This window comes from Corvus hawaiiensis, chromosome 20 (genome assembly GCF_020740725.1).
Source record: "Corvus hawaiiensis isolate bCorHaw1 chromosome 20, bCorHaw1.pri.cur, whole genome shotgun sequence".
NCBI classification, from domain to species: domain Eukaryota; kingdom Metazoa; phylum Chordata; class Aves; order Passeriformes; family Corvidae; genus Corvus; species Corvus hawaiiensis.
The window spans coordinates 4,931,141-4,955,377 of NC_063232.1; the positions used below are offsets into that span (position 1 = coordinate 4,931,141).

General features: G+C 56.7%; 2 protein-coding genes and 1 long non-coding RNA gene across 9 annotated transcripts; 2 read left to right on the plus strand and 1 right to left on the minus strand.

Moving 5' to 3' along the window:
* Positions 1 to 5,841: 5,841 nt before the first annotated feature.
* On the minus strand, positions 5,842 to 15,841 carry LOC125336308 (apoptosis-inducing factor 3-like). 7 transcript variants are annotated; one of them, XM_048324708.1, is made up of 19 exons: positions 15,753 to 15,841; positions 12,001 to 12,143; positions 11,824 to 11,933; positions 11,628 to 11,737; positions 11,143 to 11,187; positions 10,980 to 11,061; positions 10,738 to 10,850; positions 10,260 to 10,346; positions 9,943 to 10,034; positions 9,628 to 9,758; positions 8,939 to 9,054; positions 8,458 to 8,529; positions 8,053 to 8,116; positions 7,541 to 7,617; positions 7,343 to 7,460; positions 7,114 to 7,212; positions 6,637 to 6,712; positions 6,104 to 6,208; positions 5,842 to 5,979 (listed from the first exon to the last, which is right to left on the minus strand). In XM_048324708.1, exons 2-19 carry the CDS (start codon positions 12,060 to 12,062, stop codon positions 5,937 to 5,939), a joined length of 1,602 nt encoding a protein of 533 aa, XP_048180665.1. In that variant the 5' UTR covers positions 12,063 to 12,143; positions 15,753 to 15,841; the 3' UTR covers positions 5,842 to 5,936. The 7 variants fall into 7 exon arrangements, with proteins under 7 accessions (XP_048180665.1, XP_048180663.1, XP_048180664.1 ...); XM_048324706.1 differs by having other exon boundaries at positions 6,975 to 7,212; XM_048324707.1 differs by lacking the exon at positions 5,842 to 5,979 and adding an exon at positions 6,975 to 7,026 and having other exon boundaries at positions 6,116 to 6,712.
* LOC125336310 lies at positions 9,977 to 15,803 on the plus strand. The gene is made up of 4 exons (XR_007207725.1): positions 9,977 to 10,065; positions 10,169 to 11,129; positions 13,959 to 14,077; positions 15,489 to 15,803. It is a non-coding gene; the product is annotated as an uncharacterized LOC125336310 (long non-coding RNA).
* Positions 15,842 to 19,353: 3,512 nt separating the features above from the next.
* TLCD2 (TLC domain containing 2) lies at positions 19,354 to 23,793 on the plus strand. The gene is made up of 4 exons (XM_048324711.1): positions 19,354 to 19,898; positions 20,252 to 20,334; positions 20,852 to 20,934; positions 22,439 to 23,793. The coding sequence occupies exons 1-4, from the start codon at positions 19,369 to 19,371 to the stop codon at positions 22,814 to 22,816; spliced, it is 1,074 nt and encodes a 357-aa protein (XP_048180668.1). The 5' UTR covers positions 19,354 to 19,368; the 3' UTR covers positions 22,817 to 23,793.
* Positions 23,794 to 24,237: the final 444 nt, after the last annotated feature.

Below are 24,237 nucleotides of genomic sequence, written 5' to 3' on the forward strand. Positions count from 1 at the left end.
AGGCAGCCGGCCTTAAAGGGGTCCCCGCCCGCCGCGGGCGGACCCCACCGGCGGCAGGTGAGTGCCCGGGGGAGCCGGCGCGGGGCAGCGGGACTAGCCCAGCCCCGCCGCCCCGGGACCCTGCCGCCCTCTGCCCCGCGAGGCACCGCACGCTATGGGAGCTGCTCGGCCCCGGTAACCGTGAGCCGAGCCGGGTCCTCCCGCCACCAGCCGGGCGGTGCCGAGCCTCCGAGGCCGGCGGGTGCGGTGGTACCCGTGGGACACACGGTCAGGACAGCCACGGGCGACCGGACTGCGCGCGGCCCCTTTAAGGGCGCCGGGGGCTCCCGCCGGGCAGCGCCGCATGGCGCGGCGGCGCGTGGGAGTCACGTGGGTGGTACGTGGCGGCCGCCGATTGGCGGCCCGGCCCTGGCCCGCTGCAATCAGCTGTTACTGGGACGAAGGGCAGGAAACGGCCTTAAAGGGGCCCCGCAGCCTCAGACCCCCGTCCCCCGGGGCTGCGGCGGCAGCGCCGGGAGTGCCCGCGGGGCAGCGGGTGAGCGCCGCTGGTCGGGCCGCGCCGGGCCGCCGCTGCCCTGCGCTCTGCCCCTCCGGCGCGTGCGGCCCCTTTAAAGAAGTTGTCCAGTCATCGCGCGGCGCTGCCAAGTCATCGGGGTCAGCCGAGTTCTCGCGGCCACGCCCTCCGCGCCTGCCCATTGGTGCGCGTGGCGAGCGCTCACTTCTGATTGGTCGAGGACTTAGAGCAACTTCTCGGAATCGGGGCTGTGTCACCAGCCCCGGCACAGGGAGGCGCCGCCCGAGGGCGGGCGGGGGCGGCCGGGCTGTGCCCGCGGCAGCGCCGCGCCCCGCCTGGGGCTCGCGGAAGGGTCGAGCCCCTTCGGAGTCGCCCTGCCCCCGCCGCCCCTTCACCCGCTTGAAAATGCCAACTCACAGCACGCGGGGCATGCCGGGAGCGCCGCGCCGCACTACAACTCCCGGCACACCCCGAGGCGGGCCGGGCCCGCCCGTTCCCAAGGCAACCGCTGCCCGGCCGGGAGGGAGCTCAGCTCTCCCCGCCGGGGTGGGCGGGGCAGAGTGCTCGCCTCTCCTTCCCATTGGCTGAGCCGCGGGTCGCGCCGGGCCGCCATTGGCGGGAGCGGGCGGCAATCGCGGCGCGGGGGCGGGCGCGGCGCGCGCCGGCAGTGGCGGCCGGCGATTGGCCCGGGGGCGTGGCCGGGGGGCGTGGCCGGGGGGCGGCTGCGTCATGACTCCGCCAGCTGATCCGGGACGGAGCCGGCGCGCGGCGGGGGGAGGCGGTGGCACCGCCACCGGCACCGGGCACGACCGCGGCGGCACCGGCGGGGCGGCGGCGCCGGTCCGAGTCGAGCCCAGCCCAGCCGCGCAGGTGGGTGCGCCGGTACCGCGCTGGGACGGGCGGTAAGGGTGGCCGAGCCCCGCGCGGCGCCCTCGGTGCTCCGGAGATTGAGGGGCCTCACTGTGCCCCGTTAGGGAAGGTCACCTTTCCCCGGGGCAGGGCAGCCATGGGGGATGCGGCGCGGCGCGTCCCTCGCTGGGCTCCGCGGCGCCGCCTGGGCCGGGCGGCCTCGCCCCCGGTGTCAGTGGGGTGGGGAAGGGCGTTGGGGCCGGGGCCCGTTCGCGGCCCCGGCGCCGGAGAGTCCCGGTGGGGCGGGCGGGGCTGCGGTCGGGGCCTCCCCGCGACGGGCGGTGGCCGCCCCGGGGGTGACCTTCACTCCGGGACCGGACTGGACAGACTTTGACCCGCGGCCGCTCCCCGCCGTGGGCACGGAGCGGAGCATCCCGGGCAGCGGAGGGCCGGGAGGGCGGCGGGGTGTCCCGGGGGGGAGTGGAGGGAGCGGCTTTGCCGTGGAGCGGTGTGGGGAGAGCTGCCGCCGTTAGGGGGGAGGGGGGAGTTGCTTTTACCGAGAGGAGAGACAGTGGGGGAGGGGGGGTGACCCGGTTATACCGGGAGGGGGGCACCAGCTGGGGGCACGGCGTTTTTTATTAGCGGGGCGAGCTCCCACCGGGGCCCTTACCAGAGCCGCTGGGGTCTGTCGGTGCTGAGATGGGGTGGGTGGGAACCCTGTTACCGACAGGGACCCCCCCTCGTCGGCCCCCGGTGCTGGCGGGGCCCCCGGTGCTGGCGGGGCCGGCGGCTTCAGCGGCGGGTGCTGATTCACGGGCCGGCGGGGGTGGAGCAGGGCCGGGACCAGCTCGCTGGAATCCGGACCAGATGTACCCGGCACGCCAGGAATGCTCGGCATCCCCGCCGGGCCCCGCCGCCGCCGCTGCGCCCCGGCCACCGGCCCCGCACCGAAAGCCCCGCAGCACCCACCGGGGTCCGGCCTCCCCCGCTGCTCGCCCAGGCCTGGGGCCCGCCGGGGTCCCCAGTGCCTTTGGGGTGACGCTGGTGGGAGGATGCCGTGATGGCCGCCCGGGGGTTTCCCATGTTTCCCGTTGCCATCTGTCCCCCACCGTGCCCGGTTTCCCGGGAGGTTCCCAAAACTCAATCCCCAGCAGCTAAAGCGCTGGGCGGTGTGAAAAAGGGGTTTTTTCCCACGCCGAGAGGGAAGCAGTGGAGTCCCACACCAGCCCTGGGGTTGGCGTCCTGGCCCTCCAACAAAACGACTCAGAAAAGGGCTGAGCTGCCCGAAATTCCCCCACCGGTGGCTTGGCAGCAGCCGCCTGACAAAGTGTCTTCCCTGTCAGGAAGCAGCTGGCTCCTGTCCAGGTGGGACCCTGCCAGTGCTGATGGATGCCCGAGGTGAGCCCTGGGAATGCCATAACCCCTACCTGCAGCGGCCTCCCTGCCGCGGCCACTGGGCCCTGCTGGAGCAGATTGCCTTATCTCTTATTTTCCAGCAGAAATGGCCTTGGATTTCCTTGCCTCTCGCTCGTGGTTTAGGGCTGGCTGCAGGTGCTGGAGCTCACGCACCACCTGCTTTGGGAGCGGGGAGGGATGGGGACAGTTGAGGTCGGAGCTGCCTCTGGATTCCCTGCTTTGGGGGGATTTCAGCCCTGGGGAGAGGACAGAGCGATAGATCAGGATTGTTGTCGGGGTGGGGGAAAGGAGCAGCTGTGGCTGCTGTGGGTGACAGCTCAGCTCGGCACAGTTCGATCCTGGCTCTGAAATGTGCGTTCCCTTCCCAGATGCTGCCGTGCCACCCTGCTCCTGGCTAACCAGCACCAGTTCTTCAGTGGCAAGCTTTATGTCCTTCTCCAGTAGCTAAAGCTGCCAGTTGAAGAACTGTTGAATGTAGCCACTCTCTTCTCATCACTTGGACCTTGGATGCCAGCCAGAGCCATGCCCTGAGCGACCCGGATGAGCCATTCTGCAGCGTCCTGAGGATTGGAGAGCTGAGGATGAGTCTGACCAGGATGAAGAAAGTCTCCTCGCAGCCTCCAGACAGAGCCTTGGCTGGAGGATTGCCAGGCAGCTGTGCCAGCAGGGCTGTCAAACTCTGTCCCCCTCTCAGTGGGGTGGCACTGAGCTGGGAAGTGACTAGAGGAGACCAAAAGAGGCATTAAACGTTGTTTTGCTCAACTATTCAGTTCTAGGAAGTTTGTTGCCTGTGGGTTGCCTGGACCAGGTGGGAAGATGGTGGGGGCTGCACACCCTGGGTGGGGGCACAGCACCAGAGCTGTGCCCCCAACTGATGCCAGTCTGGGATCTGCAGGTGAAGGGTTGATCCTTCAGATGCCTTGGGTTCGTCCCGAGCCAAAGAGGTGAGCCAAGGCTGGGCATAGCCCACAGGTCTGACCTGCTGCTGAGCTCAGGAGCTGGATTAATCCTGCAACATGCCAGGCAGTGGGATGGAGCCTGGGGAGAGGGCTGGCTCCACACCCACGCTGCCCTGCTGCGGGTCGGGCTGGGTGCAGTGGGGCCGGGCTACTGGGACAGGGTGACTCAGGGCCGAGTCACGCACGGCTCCGGACAGCTGTTCCCGGAACTTCTGTCCCTGGGAGGCCAGGCAGCCCTGGCTGTGGTGCCCGGATTTCAGGTATTTTGGAACCCCCTAAGACCCCGAGGTGAACTTTAATGGGCTCCTCCATGGTCCAGGCTCTGGCTTGTTGGTGAATAGAAGCAGAAGACTGCCCTGGAAGGAACTTGGAAGCTGCTCTCCAGGGCTGGAGAAGTCCCTGCCTTGCACTGAGTGAGAGGGGAGTTCCACGGGCCCAGCAAGGGCTCTAGGGAGCCTCTGCACCCCAGGCTTTCCCACAGGAGGGCTGGGACCACCAACTCCCAGGCTGTCTTGGTGAATGGGAATCAGGGGAGTGTCCAAGCATTGCTGCTCAGGGCCTGCCAGGAAGAGCGCAGCTCATCCCAGCGCCGAGGGCGGGCAGGGAGGAACAGCCCTGTGCTGAAATGTCTGCACAATCTCAATCTGCCTGCCCAGGCTCCAGCTGCCCAAGGCAGGGCTGCTCTCAAACTTTGGCACCCAGCAAAGCACAGAAAGTGGCCTGGTGTCCATTAAGCGGGAGAAGTAGAATAAGTCTGTTGTCCTGGGGTCTTTCCTTCTTACATAAAGCTGCTGTGCTTAGTGTGGGCTTGCTGATGGCTACAAGAAGCTGAGTTTCGTTGGGGTGGTTGTCACTCAGAGGGAGTGGGACTGCTGAATGCCCTTGGATGAGTTCCTCCAGCTTGAGGCAGAGCCCGTCTCTTCCACCACAGCTGCCCTGCTGCAAGTCCAAACAAAACAGCTGGTACCTGCTCAGTGCCCAACACATCCCAGAGGGCATCATCGAGGGGCAGAAAGTCACGGGCAGGGTGCCTGAGGGCAGGGAGGAGCAGCTCCCAGGCCGTGCTCCCCCTCCCATGCAGCACAGATTGATCTGTATGGGAGCTGTGTGCTCCATGTGCCTCACAGGGAACGTGTAGATTTGTCACGAAGGAACAACCTGTGCTGCTGAAACCCAGCTCTTTCCTGGGTCAGATGTGGCTCTTTCAGAGCGGAGAGTTGCCCTGAGCAAAAGCACCAAACCCGTGGGATCAGGAAATCCAAAACGTCATAATTCAGGTCAATTTCATGTGTGAGAAGGGGCCAGAGGACAAGTTTGGGTGTTTAACACAAAACCAGTATCTCACCTGCTGAGCAGAGGGCTCAGGCTCTGGCTATCCTGCACTTCATGTGAAACCAGAGGGGGTTTGGGCTGGCTGTGAGTGTCCCTGTGGGAACTTGCCTGGTTCCTGGGACTTACCCTTCCTCCTGCAAAGCCCCATGTGACTGGTGAGTAAGTGCAAAGTTTCCTGTAGAAAGCACAGCCTTGCTCGCTGTTGCCTTGCAAGAATCTAGTAACTCTTTAGCATCTGGCCACCTCCTCCAAGCATCCAGTGCAGACACAGGAAAGGCTGGATCTGGGATTTCTCTGCCAGAGGCTGGCTGCTTGCTGCGGCAGCTAATGCAATATTCAAGACAGCAGTGACACTGCCAGCAGGTGCTGCTGGTTCAGAGGTCGGGTGGCATCCCTCTGTCCTTAGGGGCAGGGTATTCTGTGCAAGTTCCTGCACGCAGCCCACCTCGTTCCCTGCTGGGAGAGCAGCTTGTCTCGGTCACAGCTCCCCTTGGTGGGAAAATGTGTTTTTGCAAAGGAGAAGGTCAGTGTGACCGGTGTGCTAAATGAGAGCTCCCTGCCAACCGGGAAGGAACAGGAGGAGCTGGTGGATCTCTGGCTGGTGCATCTGTGGATGTGTGGTGGCTGCTGCCAGCTCAGAGCCTCAGCTGAGCCTCAGGTCATGGGCATCCTCCTCTCATCCAGCCCAGAACAACACCAGCTCTGCTGTGCTTTGCCTGGCACGAGTGGACAGCCAAAGGCTGTCTGCAAACACAAAATGCAGGTGCTGGGTTCAGCTTTGCTGATGGTTTTATTTCTCCAGGGTGGGAGGATGTGGAGCTGTTAACACTTGGTTGTGAGCCCCTCACGAGGGGCATGCACCAAGCTTAGCTTTGTGCCAGCGAGGGGATGTTGCCAATGTCACAGGCCCTGCAAATGAGAGGTAGTTTGGGGATTTGCAGTGACTCCTCTTGGTTTCATGTCTCTCAGTGGGCTCTGCTGACATGGGGAACAGCACAGAGCCACCCACCAGCTCAGTCAGGATGTCACCTACTCTGCTTCTTCTTTGGAGATTTGTTTCCCCAAGTACAAAACTTCTGCAATCAGAGACACCATGGGGTCGCAGTTCAGGCTGGCAGCTGCAGTCACATGGCCATCCCTGGAAGGGAAAGAGGAAGAATGTGGATCTTCTCAGAGTACAAAGCTCAGCATAGCAGCATCCCCATGGCACAGTGGCCAGGGAGCAGCTGTATTTCAGAGGGCTCAGGGCAGGGTGGCTGGTGCTGCAGGATGCACAGGGACTCATGGCAGATTGCCTGGCAATGCTGGGAGCTGGGCACTGAGCCTGGGAGCAATGGGGCAGACGGAGAGGAGATGTGTCCCAGGCTCTCTGCCCAGCTGGTGTCATCATTTGGGTTCATTCTCTTCTCCTTCCTTGCCCTGCTTTGGTTTTCTCTGGTTCAGCACCCAGCAGCTGCCTTTAGTGCACAGCCATGGGATGTGGAGCCTCCGTGGGATCTCTGCAGGCTGTAAGAGAGAGGACTGGGCCCTGTTCCCGGGGCATGGACTGGCCATGGATTCACTCACCTGATGTAAAAGATCAGGAATTTCTGTTGCTCCAGGCTGCCCTTCACAACAGTGTCCGTGTATCCCTTCCCACAGCCTATGAGAGAGAACCTGCTCAGGGAGCCCTGGCACAGCAGTTGCCACCCATCCCACCTCGAAGCCAGTGTGGGTGGGGACAGAGGGGACAGGGGCTGGGACAGGGCTGGGGAGCAGACATGAAGGCCCTGGACAAGCAGAACTGCCTTTGAGCCTCTCCTGGGTTTGGAGAGGGAAGTTCTTCCTCTGTGACCTCTAAGCCAGTGGACATCAGCAAAAAACAAGAGCTCTGGGTGACCTCCAGGCCCAGGGCTCAAACTCACCATGGCAGCCAGTCCAGAGCTTGAGCTGCTTCAGGTGAACTCTGCAACCACACTGTGTTTACAAGCCCCAGACCCAGCTGGGTGGGTGAGCAGATGGGCAGGGAAGAAGTTCTGTTCCCCTCTCTCTGCCCCCTCCTACCTGCGTAGCGGATGCTTTTCCCAAGCAACGTGGTCCAGAAGTAAGGAACAGTGCGCAACTCCTTCCCTCTCTTCAGCATGTTTAAAGCAGCACAGTGACCTGGGATGAGCCAACAGAGGAAATATTTTTCTTGCAGGTCCTTAAAAATTGTTCCCTGTGTCTCCTGCTGTCTCTTCTGTCCCGTTCCCATCTCCAAGAGAGCTGGGAAATGATGTGGCTGTGCCCTCACCGTGGGCCTCGGCCACTTGTTGGTGGTGGATGCTGGACCTGTCCCCGTCGAGCAGCGCTACTGGGAAGGTGACCACGTCCCCAGCAGCGAAGACATTCGGGATGTTGGTTTGCATGTGCTGGTGGGACACAGGGCAATTAGTGCAGTGATGAGAGAGAAGGGATGCTGTGTGACCTGGGATACTCAGCTGGCACTCACCAGATCCACCAGGATGGCACCTTTGTCATCTCTGGCAATGGAGGTGCCCTTTAGAAATGTGGAGTTGGGGGTCGACCCTGTGGGGAGAGGAGCAGGGATGAAAGCTCTGCAGGGATGGGGAGGAAATTTGGCCCCACAGTGCCAGTTCCTGCTTGGAACAGAGCACTTGGAGCAGTGAGCTGTGCTTGAGCTGGTGCTGAGCCAGTAAAGGGGCAATAAAACCAGGGCCCAGGACACAGCACGCTCTGGGAACAAAGCAGGGACCTGTGGAGCTCAGCAAGAGCCAAAGGCACAGCAAGAGCATAACCAGCTCCTTTCCTCCTGCCAAGTGTGTGCTCATGGGCTGCTGACTTTTCCAGGTGCTTGGGGCCAAGAGGAAGGGCTGGATGATAACAGAGTGGGAAAGAGACTTCAGGGAATGGTGCCCTGGAAATGAACTGAGATGCCCTGGGCATGCTGGATGTTCTCCCCATTCCCAAAGCTGTCTCCCTCTCCCAGCTGGGGTCTCTTACCTATTCCCACCACTACCACATCTGCAGGGAGATTCTCTCCGTTGGCAAGAGCAGCCTCTGCAACCTAGGAAAGAAGGAAGGATCATGAACGAAGGGTTAAAACCTCTGTCCTAATTCCCACAGCCTCCCTGCTGCTTTGCCCTTTGCTGTCTTTTTGATTCCCCAGGTTCGGATCACCTTGTCCAACTAATGTGTGTTTCTGGGGATGTAAAAGAAAATCACACTGTTGTCCCTGGGATAGGAACACTTACTGGTGCCCTTTGAGCCCAGAGCTGTGTTCAGTGAAAAGGAAGGGAGGGTCTAGACAAGGGAAAGGAAAGCCTGATGTAGGCACTGGGTTATACCTCAACTTGGGCTTTTTTCCCCTAAAATTAGCAGTTCAGGGATCACAAAGGCATGACTGACCTTTCCATCCCTTCCTTTCAGCTCACAGAGTTCTGTTTTCATGCAGAACTTCACCCCTTTATTTTGCAGCATCTGAAAAGGACTGGTTTGAGTATTCATTAGGAAATTCCAGGCTATAAAAACAGCTGTACCCAGCCAAAACCCAGGCAGGCAGCTCTGCTGCTGCTCCAGGCTGCAGGGAGGTTCCATTTGTGTCCCTGGCTGGTGCAGGCAGCCTGGGAGCCTGGCTTTTCTCTGCAGTCCTGGTCAGGACTGGTGTATGAGGTGGGTTTGGGATGAAGAATGTGATGGGTGGGGAGGGGAAGATTGGGACCAGCCATGTGTGCAGAGCTCGTGGGTGAGCTGTGGGTGAGGACAGAGGCTGGGCACGCAGAGTTATGACTCAGCACAGGGGCGAGGTTTCCTGGGCTGATGTGGGTCCCTGGGCTGCTTGGATACCATGTGTTCTCCATCCTAGAAATCAGCCCCAGATTTTCCTAACCTTCATGGCGACACCTCCAACCTGAGGACCCAGGGTGTGCTGGAAAGGGAACTCCTCTCTTTCCACCACTGAGATGTTTCCAGCCTTGTCTGAGAGGAAGGCAGCCACCTCCATTCCTGCAAGGCAGAGGCATGCCCAAGGTAAGCCTGCTGCAAGCATGAACCTGCACCCTTGGAAACCTTCTCCTCTTCCAGGAGAACAAATCTGATGTGCTGCCAGTGCCGAACTGCTTTGCTGTGCATTTCTGGGCTGAGGTATTTAGCTCCCCCCATGCTTTGTTCTTGTGCACACAGACCTGGATATCAGGAAATGCAAAGAATAGCTTCTGGTTATGTACAAAATAGCTCCTGGTTATGTACAGAATAGCTTCTGGGCCTTAGCCCCTTGCTTTCCCAGTGTTTCTGGGGAATCCAGCTCCTCTGGAGGACAGTGACCTTTTCATAAGACACATTTCCCTCTGTCCATGTGCAGCAATTGTTTATAGCTCTCAAAGTTTCTGGCTATCAGAGGAAAGAATGAGTGTGTGCTGTGTAACGAGCACCCCCAGCAGCTACAGGGCTCCAGGGAGGATCCCAGCCGGGTAGGGAAGGAACATCCCTTCTCTGAGGGCCTCTGGTTCATGTGCACACGAAACAGAAGGGGGTTTGAGGGCTCTCACTGATGGTTTGACACCCACTCCAGGCTGGTACCTATGAATGAAGCTCCTACAATCACCAGATTCTTTCCAGTTGCCAGCTCCAAGATCTTGCTGGACTCTTCTGGGGTTTGGAGCGTGCACACGTTCTGCAGGTCTGCACCTGGGACTTTGAGGAAACCAGAGCTGAAAGAGAGAGAATCCAGATGCATTTCATGATATAAATTAAACAGAAAGAGTAAGAAAGGAGCACAAACCCACAGCTGCATCATTCCACTCTGCCCTTTTATCTCATCTCCTACCTCCACCTCCACCTCCCAGTGTTGTCCTGCCTAAAATCCTGTGTGTGGCAAACACCTTTTGCACTCACTGGCTGCCTGTTGCAATGAGCAGCTGGTGGTACTTCTGAGAGGACCCATCCATGAAGTGAACCTTCTGCTTCTGGAAATCCACTGACACTGCCTGCAGGAGAGAGGGGGCACAGAGCAGACAGGTACCTGTGATCCACTCTCTGTCCTGCCTGTGCCTGTGTGCCCTGTTTTTGGACACTCAGGTGAGATGAGGGATGCTGAGGTCCTCTCTCCCACTTCCCACAGGTCCATCCGTGGATACACAGATCAGTGTTACACCCTCCCCATGGCAGGAACAGGATCACCCACTGAGGACTGAGCTCAGCTGCACTGGTACCTCTTTCTCTGTCCAGAACTCTATGCCCTGGGCCTGGAGGAATTCAGGTTTCCTCAGGTAAACATCCTCGGCTTTCAAGTTCATTTCCTGGAAACACAACAAAAGCATGAAATGAAGCACTTCTTACAGGCAGCAATTGTCCTGGAGTGTTCACTGGGGAGTCAGTTTGCAAAAGAGGTGAATTTTGCATTAGTGAATCACAGCTCCCCACACCGCCCCAACACCTTGTCCCCACCCTCAGAAAAACCATCAAACTTTAGTGGGAAGAACTCAATAAAAGGAGATAAAGCCATCAGCTTATGTTGACTCTGATCAAAGACTTTCCAGGAGGAAGAAGATGTTTCCCTGGAAATAACACCCCTGTTCCTCTTGGATGCCTCAGCACTCCTGCTTTGCTCACTCCAGTGCTCCTGGCCCCGAGTGTGGCCCATGTCACACGTGGTGCCCGGGCACAGTCCTGCCCTCATCACACACGAACCTTGCTCAGTTTGGACTTGTCATAGGGAACATGCTTCTCTTTGGTGGCCATGATGATCCTGCCAGTGAATCCCTCCTGGCGAAGAGTCTCTGCACACACCAGGGCAGCCACACCTACAAGAGATGCTCATCTCAGCCCTCTGACACATCTCTGTGGAGGAGGAGGAGGAGCAGGTCAGTCCTCCCTGGAGAGGAGAGTGGCAGCTCCCAGTGTGTGTGGAGAGGGAAGATCCCTTCACTGACCTCCCCCCAGCAGCAGCATCGTGTTCTTGTTGAGGAGGCACCTCCTGCTTGCATCCTTCACCCTCAGGCTGCTTTCAAGGTCCTGCAACAAAGTGCAAAATGCCGAAGTCACACACAGCCTGAGGTGCTGCCTGTGCTCAGTGACAGCAGGTAAGGCCAGTACCTTCTTTTTTGCTGTAATAAACACCTTTCCATCTTCCACTGTTACCTGAAGGAGGGAAAGGAGAGGTTTTTTAAGTGCTGCATCCATGAGGTTGGGGTAGGAGCTCTCCTGGGAGATCCTGGTCCAGTGTGCCATCTGTCTCTGACTCTGATCTTGGATGTCACATGATGCTGAGGAGCTCATGAGCTTTTCTTCTCATCCCAAGAGCACTCAGGAAGAGCTGTAAATCTTCTTTTTCATTCCAAAAGCATTTGTGCTGACTCTGAGGGATACCAGGATCTACAGCATCACCTTTCATTGAAAGGAGCTTTAGGGCAGGGAATTACACAATCCCAAGAAACCACCCCAAGGATCATCCCTTGTGTTGAAGCTCTGTGGGACAGAGCTGTGGTCAGAGCAGGGGGCTTTCAGTTGGTGTCAGGGACATGGAGCTTGTGAGAGAGAATGAATGTGAGAGGCACCCAGATGAGAGGACAAGAAGTCACCTTAAAGCAGGAGATACAGTCCAGAGCAGGGTATTCCTCGATGTCTCCAGTCCTGATGTTAAAGCAGGCCCCGTGCCAGGGGCAGCGCAGCCTCTCCCCTCTCAAAACCCCTGCAAGAGAACCCCCAGCCCCAGCTGGGCAGTGAGAACCAACCTCCCCAATGTGTTCTTTTCCCCCTGCCCTGAGCTGGGGTTACCTTTGCTCAGCGGGGCACCGTAGTGGGGACATTTGCTGCCCAGAGCACGGAATTCCTTCCTGTTCCTCACCAGCAGCACTGGGTAGCCAGCCACCATCACCTCCAGGAGCCTGGGGCAGAGGTGCAGAGGTGGGCACAGAACCATCTAAATCCCCACCACTGCCCCCAGGTACTCACTGTCCATCCCCAACGTCGTCCTCCCTGCAGACCTCGGCGGTGACGGTGTCATCGCTGTCCATGCCGGTGGCTGCTGGGAGCTGGTCGATGTCAGGCACTCAAGGGGTCCCAAATTTCTGATGCAGCAGCAAAATGACTTTCAACTGGTGGAAAACACCCATTTGAATTTTGTGTCTGAACCCAACATCCGTTCCTCTGCCCTTTTCTCCTCTGAATTAACCAACTTCTTGTTTTCAGCCCCGAGTCCCATTAAACTCAACTGCAGAGCAGATGTGATTAATGGCTCTTGTAAACAAATACAATTATTTATGGGGAGGTGCTGCTGCCATATCCCATGTCTCCCTCAAATTGGGTCTAAAGAGATGCTTCAGCCTCTCCAAAGCCTCTCCAACGTTTGTGCAGAGATGTTACTCATGGTAATTGCTGTGAAAGCACTAATTCCTGCCCAAAATGCCTCCTAGGCTAGAAAACAGTCAAACCTCTTGGTCCTTAATGCTGTCCCTGCCTTAGCAGTCATTGAGAGGCTGATTAGGAATCTCCCTCTCTATTTTGGAGAGAAAAAAGCAAGAAATGGAGCAGAGGAAGGTCATTCAAGGCAGGTTTCAGTGCAGGGTGGTGACTTGCTCCTGCAAATCCCCACTGCACCGCTGCCCCGATCCCAGGTTCTTTAAAAGAAGCATCAGTGGGTACTCACCTGGTCCTGCCAGGGGGGATCAGGCACCCATCCCCCAGGTCAGAGAGCCACCACTGCTTCTGTCTGCGACTTTCTCCTGTGAGGTGACACCCTGGTGTCTCACCACAGATGTTCTGCCCACTGCCAGCCCACGGCTGGTGATGCTCTCCCCGAGTTGCACAACATCCCCATCCATCAGGAGACGTGGCTCCTGGAAGCAGCTGCCTGTCAGGGAGTTTTATCTGATTTCTGCAACTGGCCTGGGCCTAATTAAGGGTATTTTGCTGGGGTTTAGAGTTGCAAAAGAATTGAGGGCACATAGGAATTATGGCACAGGTGTGGTGTAAAGATGGGGTGTGTCGTGGGCACTGCGACCAGAAACTCGAGGGGATGCAGTGATATCCCACGGTCCCTTCCCACTGCCCCTTTTCCTGATGGAAAGCATTCCAGCTCAACACAACGCGTTTTTGCAGCACTTTGGAATGTTATTGCTACTTTTTACATATTTCAACAACGTTTAAAATTCTTTAATTTGATCTTTGGGTAGGATTTTTCTCTGTTGATTTTAAGGAGCATGAAGTGTTCAGCAGCTCTGCACGTGCCTTAAATCCCAGCTCTGCTCCTGGTTCAGTCACTGATGTCCAGGCACACGATCCCATCATCCCTTGGCCCGTGAAGGATGGCATGGAGCAGGAGGGTGCTGCTTGCTGTGCTATTTTTACAACGAAGTGGGAGTTGCAAAAAACCGGGAGTAACACCTACACTGTTTGTGTCTCCTCTTGTTCTTATCTCTATTTCACAGTCAATATGTTTCACAACTTAAAATATGCCTCAAAAATTAAGGGGGGAAAAAGTTACTAACAGCCTGTTTCCATCATCTCCCTTGCAGAACAGGAGATCCGCAGGGATCAGCTCCCTGCCAGCAGCACCTTCCCAAATCCAGCAGCAGGGGGGATAAAAATCCTTTAGTGGGTATGACCCGGAGAAGAAGGCACGTGCAGGATGCTGGATAAGTGCAGGCAGGATTATTTGGGAAGCAGTTCAATTCATGGAACCCTGTAAACCGTGAGCACCCCTTCCTCCAGAGCAGGATACCGGGACACTGCCGTGTCCGGATAATCCCGGCCCACGGGCTCTGCACACCCACGATGGGCACAGGAATGAGGAATTTTCTCACAGCACCAATGAGCAGCTTCTGGGCTCTGCCCTCCTGGCCAGGAGCCTGAATGTGAAGCAATTTGGCTGCCAAATGTCCGTATTTAAATTCTCTGTAATTATTCCCCAGAAGCACGTTCCCACGTGGAGGAGCAGCAGCCCTCGCGGAGCGTTCTCTGACTCAGCAGAAATCGCTGGAAAAACCTTTGCTCACAGATGGAAATCTGCAGCGAACAGGCAAAGGGGCAGGTACAGAGGCGTGCAGCTTTGGGATGAGGCAGGTGGAGCTTGATCCTGTGCAGGGACATTTGCACTGCAGGGCTGAGCAGCAGATCTGGCTGCTGGATGCCAATGGATGCTGCTGGATGCAGCCGAGCACCCAGGAAAGGCTTTTGTAAAGTGCAAAGGAAAAGGGCAAAACAAAATGCCTGACAGAGGCAAGGATGATAGAAAGGATATAGAAAAGGTGATTGACAAAGGATAGAAAGCGGGAAAGGGCATTGGATGCCCTTCAGAGAGAAGGTTGGGTTGGCTGCAGGGATGTTGGTGTGTGTCAGGAACACACAATATGCCCTCGAGGGACTGGGATGGGATTGGAGGCAGATTTTCAGGAAGATGCTCTGTAAACATCTTTTGGCCCTTTTTAGGTAAACCAGAGGTGGTTACTCAGAGGGTTTTAGAGTTCATTCACTGGTTCATTACTTTGCTTGTAGCACAAGTCAGGATTAAACACAGGAAGGAAGAGAGGAAAAGGAAGTGGTGCCCTCAACCACAAACAGAGCCCAGGTGGGCATCAGATATCTGTGAGCTGATCTGCCACCCACATTGGTGCTGAGTCACACGAGCTGCTGAGCTGACCTTGGATTTTATTTTAGGTACCTTCACTTCTGCTGTGTCTCCTTGGTGTTGCTGGCCCTCCAGAAAACTCAGGTTTAGAGGCAAGGATTTAAGGGGTGTAACTTTCCTCCCTTCAAGTTCCCACCACCATCAGCTGGTGTAGCACATTTTTTCATGCCATGGCTGTGTGGATGCATCTTTTTTCCCACCTTTTTCCCAGCTCACCCAGCTCAGGGCCCTTCTCTGCCCTACCAGACCCGCTGATTTTAACAAGCAGCACCCACAGAGTCAAATCATAGGAAAGCAGCTCAGTGGCAGGAAGAGGAAGCGAGGTGAAACCTGCAGCGGAGCTGAAGTGATTAATGGGGCACTGCTCTCAGAACAGCTTGGTTTGTGATATTAATAACAAGAGAATTCAGGAGGGAACCTAACCAGTTCCAAGCTGCAGAGCCAACAGCAGCAGGAGATGCAGCGGGGAAGCTCCTGTGCTTGTATTTGTAAAATAGGAGGAACTGAGTGGGCTCAGAGGGTGCAATGCTGATCTGAGTGTAAGGGCTGGGATGTGCTTCCACCTTGGAGGACTCATTCTTAACCTGTCTGAAATGCAAAAAGACCCCACGTAGTCATAAATGCATTGTCAGGTAATCATAAAGCACATGCATATTCATCAAAAATTACTTAAACTTGAGATCGGTGAATTAAACACAGAAAAAAATGTTTATCCCACAAGGGAAGAAGACAAGGAAAAGGAAATATTTAGTGGGATGGATTTGCTTACAGGGTAAGAATAATTACATGTGGTGTTTCACATTTTCTTCCTAAGCATTCGTGTCTGGTGATGGTGAGAGATGGGACACAGGCCTGGCAGACACCTGGCACCACTTCTCCACGGTGAACATTGCAAAAGGAAAGAAGGAACCTGAAACCTCACTAATAACAGCATATAAACGTTCAGAAAGTTGAAATATTTGGGGCATGGCAGCTGCTGGAAGCAGAGAACTGTAAGGAACTGCCCGTGCTGCTGTGCTCGGAGGGGATTTGCCAGTCAGTGTGTTCTCAATGGAATTTTGCTAATCCCATGGCATACCTGTGCAGCTGGAGTGAGGAGAGAGCACATCCTTCGTGCCACCGGTTCATGACAGCTGCTCCAGCCCAAGCCCTTGAGAAACAGCCGAGCCTGCAGCATCCTTAGGGACACTGCTGTCAACACAGGTTTCTCCAACAAGTCCCTTGTGCCAAGTCCTGAGGAAAAGAAAAATATCCTTCCAGTCTTGGGAAAAAGGAGGAAGGCCAAAAGAAGAGTATCCAGATCAACCTGCTCTGGGGTCATTTATCATGTGGGCAAAGCAGACTCTGCCTGGGTGGTTTGGGAACATCCCCACATGCCAGGCTGCAGAAGGCAGCTGCTGTGCCCAGTCTGCAACTGGCATCTGGCACCAGAACATCCTGATTCTGTAAAGCTCCCAGGAGATATTGTATTGCAGGAATGATCTCAGGAAGGATGAGCAGCCTGGGCAGCAGAACACCTGCAGGGCTGGTGAAAACAGTGGGAGGTGGGAGGGAAAGCCTTCCCTCAGGACAGGGAGCTTGCAGGCCTGGCCAGGGTGAATGGACAGGCTGAGGTGCAAGCGCAGATGATTTCCTCTGCCAGATGAGTTCAAGTCCTGAGGTCAGCGGTGAAGTGCTGCACATTTTGGCATTTCTTGCATTAAATCCTGGAGCTGCTCACCACACTCACAGAGACTGAAATCCCTTTCTCCCATGTCCACAGCAAGTTCTACCTGGAGAATATCCGGCTTCCACATCAGGAAAATGTTCCTGGCTGGAAGGGGTAGATGCTCAAGTCTGAATTGATTTCAGCTCTCTCCACAGCTGCCTCTGCAATGCCTGGGCATGCTTTGCCATGCAGAACCTGCATTTTGCACAGTAGATCCTTTCATAAGTGTGGAGTTCCAGACTTCCTGAATGGAGATGTGGATATATAAAGCATTCCTACATATCTGACTTCTTATGGCCTAAGCAGACAGAGTGGTGACACAGTTTAGAGAGGGATGGAGACAACAGCTAATTAAAGTTTGGAAGCCAAGCTGCTTGATTTGTTTTGAGCTCTTGGACTCCTCAGATTACTTCAGGTGTGAGCCAGGTCTGGCATTAGGTGAGCAGATGGGTTTTATGACTCCCTGGATGCACACAGGCAGATTAAGGGAGGGAGGCTTTCCAAAAACAGGAGCATAACTTGTGCCTGGCTCCCACATTTGTTGGCTCCGGTGAGTCCTCTGTGGCATTTGGGAGCAGAGTGAGCTCCTCATTAAAGAAGGGATGGTGGAACTGCAAAAAGCACACCCAAACCCCCATCCAGGAGTAGTGGGGAGCATCTAGGGGCGACAGAGTTCAACTGGCAGAATTCCTATGGTGGATTACCACTAAACTGTCAGCTTTTTTTTTGTGGAAAACGGATTCATCTCTCAGCTGTGCTGCAGAGAAACTCCAGCCTGGGAAAGGGAGACAAAAACGATTGTCCAGCTATTGAATAAAATTCCGTACCCTCGATTTACACCCCGAGTGCTGCTGGAAAGCCCCCGCTATGGGATTAGCTGTGGTGCCCGTGGTATTATGGGATGGACCTGGGCACGTCCTTGCCGGTATCTGCAAGGAGTCCCCAGCCCTGCTGGGAGCAGGCACCGGCAGCCACCCGGCACCAGGCTGAGCTGCCTCCCCGCAGAAAACGAGGTCGTTTGGGGACAGCCGGAAAACTTCTGGAAATTTGGGTGAAAAAGGCAGTATCTCCAAATAGGTGGGAGTGAGGAATCCCATCGGATCGGGCTCCCCGTTCTCCAGCGGGCGTGCAGGGACCTCTTGTGGCAGCTGCGCCCGGGAGCTCCCGTCGCTGCTCTTGCGTTCGGGTTCTTTTGGGACAAGCCTGGCTCCCGAGCCTGTGGCGTGTGGTTGAATATTTGGCCTGATCTGCTGTCAAGGGACTTGTTTGTAACTGGGCTTGGAAGTCTCCAGTTCCAAAACCGCCCCCGGTTAATGCCATTGCTGCAGAGGAAGGAAGACAAGGAGAAAAGGCTGGAATCGGGGTTGTAAGAAACTACAGCTCAATGGGAAGTCCTGGTAAAGTTAAGTAAAATCTGGGCTAAAATGAACCAAAAAGTAGTTTATATGTAACTGTTGGTAGTGCTCTAGCAATGGGATCAAAGTCCTTGAATCAGAGGCTAAATTAATCACGGCTTAAATTCCTCCCATGCAGAAGTGGTAGGTAAAAGCTCTCCAGTCTCCAGAAATATTTTAACTGTTCCTGTCCCCGAGCCTGGCTGAATGCTCATCTTTAGGATAAACACACCACAAATAGAGGAGCCCCTGGGAAATGGGGCTGGGCTTGCAGGCATTCCATGGTCTGGGATTCTCCCTGCAGGCAGGTGAAGGGCAGAGGTGTCACCAGGGAAAGGGGCAGTCAAGATTTTTTGAGGCTAAAACACCACGGATGACTTCTCATTTGGAAACCGGCTCTATGCAGTTTTATACTCAATTAATTGTTAAACGCTTTTTCTCCTCAGTGCCCTGAGCAGCCCAGCACGTCTCCAAGGCACATCTCTCTTTCCTCAGCACATCTTACGCTGAACAAAAATGTCTTTGCATTTGGTCTTCTCAGTAACAGATTAGCCTGTGTGATCCTTCGAGTCCTAATATACGAGATTATTTAAAATCTCCTGAGTACTCAGGGCTGCCTACTACTTCAGGCAGTGTCTCCCTGCCACGTAACTGTTATGAAAGTACATTGTCTTGCCTGGCTTTTAAGCAGATTTGTGCAGCATGAACAGATGCTTTTCTACCAATTGGGACTATCATAGAAACACAGAATCGTTTAGGTTGGAAAAGAACCTCACCCATCTCCCAATTCGATTTAATCACTCAGCGTCCCTTCCATCCGTGTGTACTTGATATTTTTGTGTCCATCACCCCAGAGCCAGGACAGCAACTAAGAGCTCAGGCTCCACACGCTTCTGTTTCAGCGAAGAGGAAGTAGAAGATTTCATCCAAAATTAATACCTCAAAGGAGAGGTAGAGTTTGACATTAATCGGTGTGTACACGGTGACTCATCCCGGCGGCAGAAGGGGAAGCGAGGGCTGTGCAGCAGCTTCTGCTGGAGACATCAAAAAGCAACAAGAGAGAGATCAAATTACGGGAAGCTGGAAAAGCAGCATAGTTGTAGGGTAGGACTAAAATTGTGGCTACGGGATCGTGAATTTCCACAACCTCCAGACAGCAGAGCTGGGGTATCCCAGACATCAGGGGAGCTCCTCTTAGGATCAGACATGGGACAGGGGGATGGGGGATAACAGAGCAGAGCATTTTTAGGCAAGGCAATCAGATGTTTTTCCGTGCTCGGTGTGCCGATCAGCCCCGGTGGTGTGGTCTGGGGGGGTCCTGACCCGGGGTGACCGGTGGCTTGGAGAGCTTCTGCCCAAGGAAACAATCACGGTGACGGGCATCACCTGCCGGGGATGCTTTGAGGTGAAGGAGCACCGGCCGCAGCACCTCATGGGCGAAGCGTTCGACCACCCGGTGCCACCAAAGTGGGGGAGGAACCTCCGGGGACCGAGGGAAGTGCCCCCAGCTCCCGCAGAGCGACGGGACACGCGTTCCCCGCTCCGTGCCACGCTCTCAGCCAGCTCCAGGCTGGCGCCGCTTCTGCCGTGCGATGCCGGGGAAGGCGGATACATCCCCGGGGGCTCAATTCCCGTCCTCCCGCTCTCCGTGTCCCACGCCCCGACGGGAAGCGCTGCCGCTGCGTGTCCGCATCCCTGCGCGGGGGGATGCGGGAACTGCCAGCCCCAGCAGCGGGGCGGCCCCCGGCCCTTCCCCTCGGGGGCGATGCTCGCTGTGCCCCCGCCCGGGCGATGCGCACCGCGGCCGGGGCAGGGCGGGGCGGTGCCCGGGGCGGTGCCGCTGCCCAGGGCGGGCTCCGGGGCTGGGCGAGGCGGACCCCGTCGGGCAGCGAGGCCGGTCCCATGGGAGCCCGGGGAAGGCAGCGGGCCGCTGGATGCCCATGGCTTTCAGCCCGGGGCTGCTGGTGGTGGCCGGTTCCTTCGCCGCTTTCCGCCTGCTGAACCGGGGGCTGGAGCGGCTCGTGCCGCCGCCGCCCTCGGCCCGGCGCAACCGCTGGAAGTGGCGCAACATCTGGACATCGCTGGCGCACAGCGTGCTCAGCGGCGGCGGGGCGCTGGCCGGGTGAGCGGCACCGCGGAGCCCCGGAGAGACACCGGGCTCCCGGGGGACACTGGGAGGGAATGGGGCGTCCAGGGACCCCGACGGGAACCTGCGGCCAAGGGGGCACGAAAGGAAATGGGGGTGTTGGGGACCTTGGGGAGCGTGGGGACTTGCAGACTGGGGGGCACTGAGAGAGGGACACCAGGGGATAGGGAGTCTCCAGGGAAAACAGGAGGAGAGGGGTGGCTGTGGGTGGAGCAGGGCGACAAGAGGTCTCCGGGGGGGTCGGTAGCACCAGGTGGGTACTGGGGACACTGGGATGGAAATGGGGAAGCAGAGGCACTGCCTGACACTCACAGCCTCTCTCCCCACAGGTTCTACCTCCACCCCGAGCTGTCCAAGGACCTGGTGGGCACACACCCGCCCGGGGCGCACAGCCTGGTCGCCGTGTCTGTAGGTGAGGTGTGGCGAGTGGGCTGTGCCCTGTTCTGTCCCCCGGGGGGTCTTCACGCGCTCGTCGGTGCCTGACACCAGCCCCTCGAGCCATGTCGCGATGTCTCAGGCACCTCAAACAATCGCCCTATTCTTGGCAAAGGACAGTGGCTCCTTTCTGTCCCACGGCACCCGCAGCCAGGAGGTACTGGGCACCGGGCTGCCCTCCACCGTCCTCGGGGGGAGCCAGGCCTTGGGGCATCCCAAACGTGCCAACATGGGGTTGGTGGAGTTAGTTGGTGCTTCTTCCTGGGAGTATGTTGTACAGAGTGATTGCGAGAGGCACTCAAAACACACCAATTTCCTTCTTTTGCTGTGTGTGATCCTGTTCTGTGTGTGACTTCCCACCCACACGGATGTGACCATCACTTCCCTGGGGGAGCTGCCCAGCCCAGTCAGGTGCAGAGCCCACTGGGGCAGGGGGGATTCGCTGGCACAGCCCTTCCTGACCCCCTTTTTGTTCATGGACTCCCTGACCCCAGGTTATTTCCTTGAAGACTTTGTGGACATGTTATGCAATCAGAAGCTTCATCAGTCCTGGGAGCTGCTCTTTCATCACTCTGTGGTGAGTGCACCAGCACAGGTACCACCAGCGAGGCTGGGGATAGGGGACACGAGTGGGGCTCCTGCTGTTGTTAGTGTGGGCGTTTCCTTCCTGCCACAAAATATCTCTGATTTTATTTCCTGGGGAGAGCAGCCCAGACAGCAGGGCTGGGAGCTCCTTTTCATCCTGCAGGGCTCTGTACTCTTTGAGGATTTGCAGAAAGGCACCCAAAAATGGGGTAGGAAAAAAACATGTGTACATAAAGTATGGGGGCAGAGAGCTGGGCTGATCCACAGCAGTGTCAGTGACAGCAGTGACCCAGGTGTCCCCGCTGGCACAGGTGAGCAGCTCACCTCCTGTGGCTCTTGCCCTCTTAAGCACCTTGGAGGAAGGGCTGCACACCCCCTCCATCCACCTCCCGCTCCCTAGGGTGCTTTCCTCTCCTTTGGGGCTGGTGTGGCTGGAGCAGCTGTGGTGCAGGACTCCCGCTCCAGTGCCTTCTGCTTGTCTTGCTGTGCCCACTGTGGGTTTCTCTCTGATCACCTCTGATGCCCAGGTGCCAGAGTGTTCGACCCAACCAAAACAATTCTGTGATGCTGAGACTGTGAATGCTGCAGGACAGGGGGGTGGCACAGCCTAGAGCTGAGCAGCAGAGATGCTGCGGGGTTCAGGGGAGGCTCAGGGGTGTGCAAGGCCTGGGGAGGGGGACAGGGACAGTGGTGACACTCACCTGGGATGAGTCAGGGGAGGCAGTGGTCAGACCTGCTCTCTCAGTGAGCCCTGGGGCTCTGCTGGCTGCTGCTGGTGAGCCGAAAGTTCATCTCCACAATAGAGCTAATTCAAGCCAAGACAGTGACTTAACGAGCAGGGAGCAGATAATCTCATTACAGAGCCCATACAGAGAACAGCATTAATAGCATAAACCAAAGGACTGAGTGTGCTGAAGCATGGGCAGGCAGAGCCTGTTCCCCTGCCTGGCAGGGAGGGTGCAGGGCAGGAATCCTGTCCCCAGCAGCCCTGTCCTCTGCTGCAGCACCCAGCAGCTCCAGGGTGCTTCAGGCCACGATGGGGGCATCCCATGGGGCTCTCTGATGCACCAAAACCACCTAATCCCTGCAGGATGTCTGTTCTGGGGAGAGGCCCTGAGCCAGCAGCAGCTGTAGCCCTGGGCTACAGTCTCCCTTCCTGTCCATTCACTGTGTGTGGAAAAACCTGCTGGGCCACAACGGGCTGCATTTCCCAGGCCACAAACAGCAGGGTTAGGTCAGGCTGCTTTGTCTCAACCTGGGGCTTAGAGAGTTGTTTTCCTTCTATTCCTGCTGGAACAAAAAAACCCACTCAGGTTTCATGCAATGGTGAAGAGGTGCCAGAGGCTGCAATGCTGCAGGGATGACCAGTGGTTTGGCACTGCAGATGGTCTTTTCCACCTCTGCTCCATTCTGTGCCCAAGCATGGAGAGTTCCAGCTTGCAACAGCTGGGAGCAACCAGCCCCTGGGCTCAGCCCCTCTTGTCTCTCCTTCCCAGGTGATTGTCTGCTTTGGTATTGCAGTGCTGCTCCACCAGTACGTCGGCTTTGCCCTTGTGGCTTTGCTGGTGGAGATCAACTCCATCTTCCTCCACCTGCGGCAGATCCTGCTCATGGCCAACCTGGTGCACACCACCTGCTACCGCCTCAACAGCGTCATCAACCTGGGCACCTACGTGGTGTTCCGCATCGCCACGCTGGCCTGGATGACCCACTGGCTCTTCCTCAATCGCCAGAACGTGCCCCCGGCCACCTACGCTGTGGGCACAGTGGGCATGGCAATCATGACACCCATGAACATCATCCTCTTCTACCGCCTGCTGCGGAGCGACTTCTTCAAATCCAGGCGGGATGTGCAGCGGGAGAAGGAGGAATAGCCCCCTCGCCTGCGAGGGGGAGCAGTGCCAAGCCCATGGAGCAAGTGGAGGGTGAACGTGGCTATTTCAGTACCTTGCAGGGAGGGTCTGCACTGACAGAGCATCCAGGCTTTTCTTGTGGCTCAAGATCCTGGGCCCTGCGCAGCAGAGGAGGTGCTCGTGGACCAGGCACTGTGGCTCTGCTCCCCAAACGCCTTTGGATGATGTGGTCGGACAATTGGGAGCTGCTCAGAGAAGCCTCAACAGCTCTCACAGCTCCCTGAGGCACCGCTGAGATGAGAAGGGGACAGAGCAGCACTGTTTCCCCACTGTTCTTCCGGACATCCCAACACCACAGGGTGTTTCCAACCCCTTTGGTGCTGCAGCCCCCAGCATCCCATCAGCCACAGGACGCTGTGTCCTCCATGGCATCTCCCATGGGAACACCACCAGGCAAGACAGGCTCCAAGGCAACGGTCAGTAAAAACCAAACTCTGCACTGAGCCCTCTCTGAGGAGACTGTCTCAGGCTGAGACCTGGCTGGGTGGCTGCTGCCCGCTGTGGGGTCCAGCTCAGGGGCAGCCCCAACCTCTCCTGACGACTGGAGCATTTTTCATGGTGTTTTGTCCCCAGATAATTTTAAGTGCCCATAAATGAGCGTGGGAGAGCGCAAGTGGCTGGAGGGAGGATGCTGTGTGATGGTCACTTCCCACAGATGTGGGGTTTTCAGGCAGCTTTTAGGATTCAGGCATCTGTTGGGAATGACAAGTCGTGCTGCAGAGCCCAGTGTAACGCTCTCACCTGGCAGCAAAGGCTCTTACTAACACGAGCTTTTAATAAATGGCTGCAAATGAAATGGCTTGAGGGGAAGGGACTGAGAGGGGACAAAAGGACTCAGCATCCCAGCCCACTCTGGGGGTGTGTCACTGCTTAGCACAGTCCTTACCCTGTGTCTCCCTGCCATGGAGTGAAAATACACTGTACACTGGCACACTCTACCTTTCTTACTGTTTTGGGCTTTTTTCCCCGCCCCTCTCCTTTCTGTGGAGGAAGATGAAGGTTTTTACATGTATTTTACTCCACATTTCCTTTTCCCCACCGATTCTCACACACTGGATTGTTTCCCAGCAGCCCAGCACTGTGTATATAACAAGATCATCCCACTTGGGGTTACGTGCACCAGTCTGGAGAAATCCACTGGACCAGTCACATTTCCTTTGTGTGGCAAATAAGCTTTAACGCAAAATCTCCCATTTGGTTTGAAGAGCTTGGGGACAGGCTGGAACAAGGCACTGCTCAGAGAGAGTGGCACGTGTTTTGAGGAGGGATACACATTCCTGCTGGGCAGGGAAAGATGAGTGATCTGTGGGCAGTTTGGAGGCTGGAAACAATGCATGGCCAAAGCTGCTTATGTTTCTATTTGTGGAAAGCAGGGAAGCTTC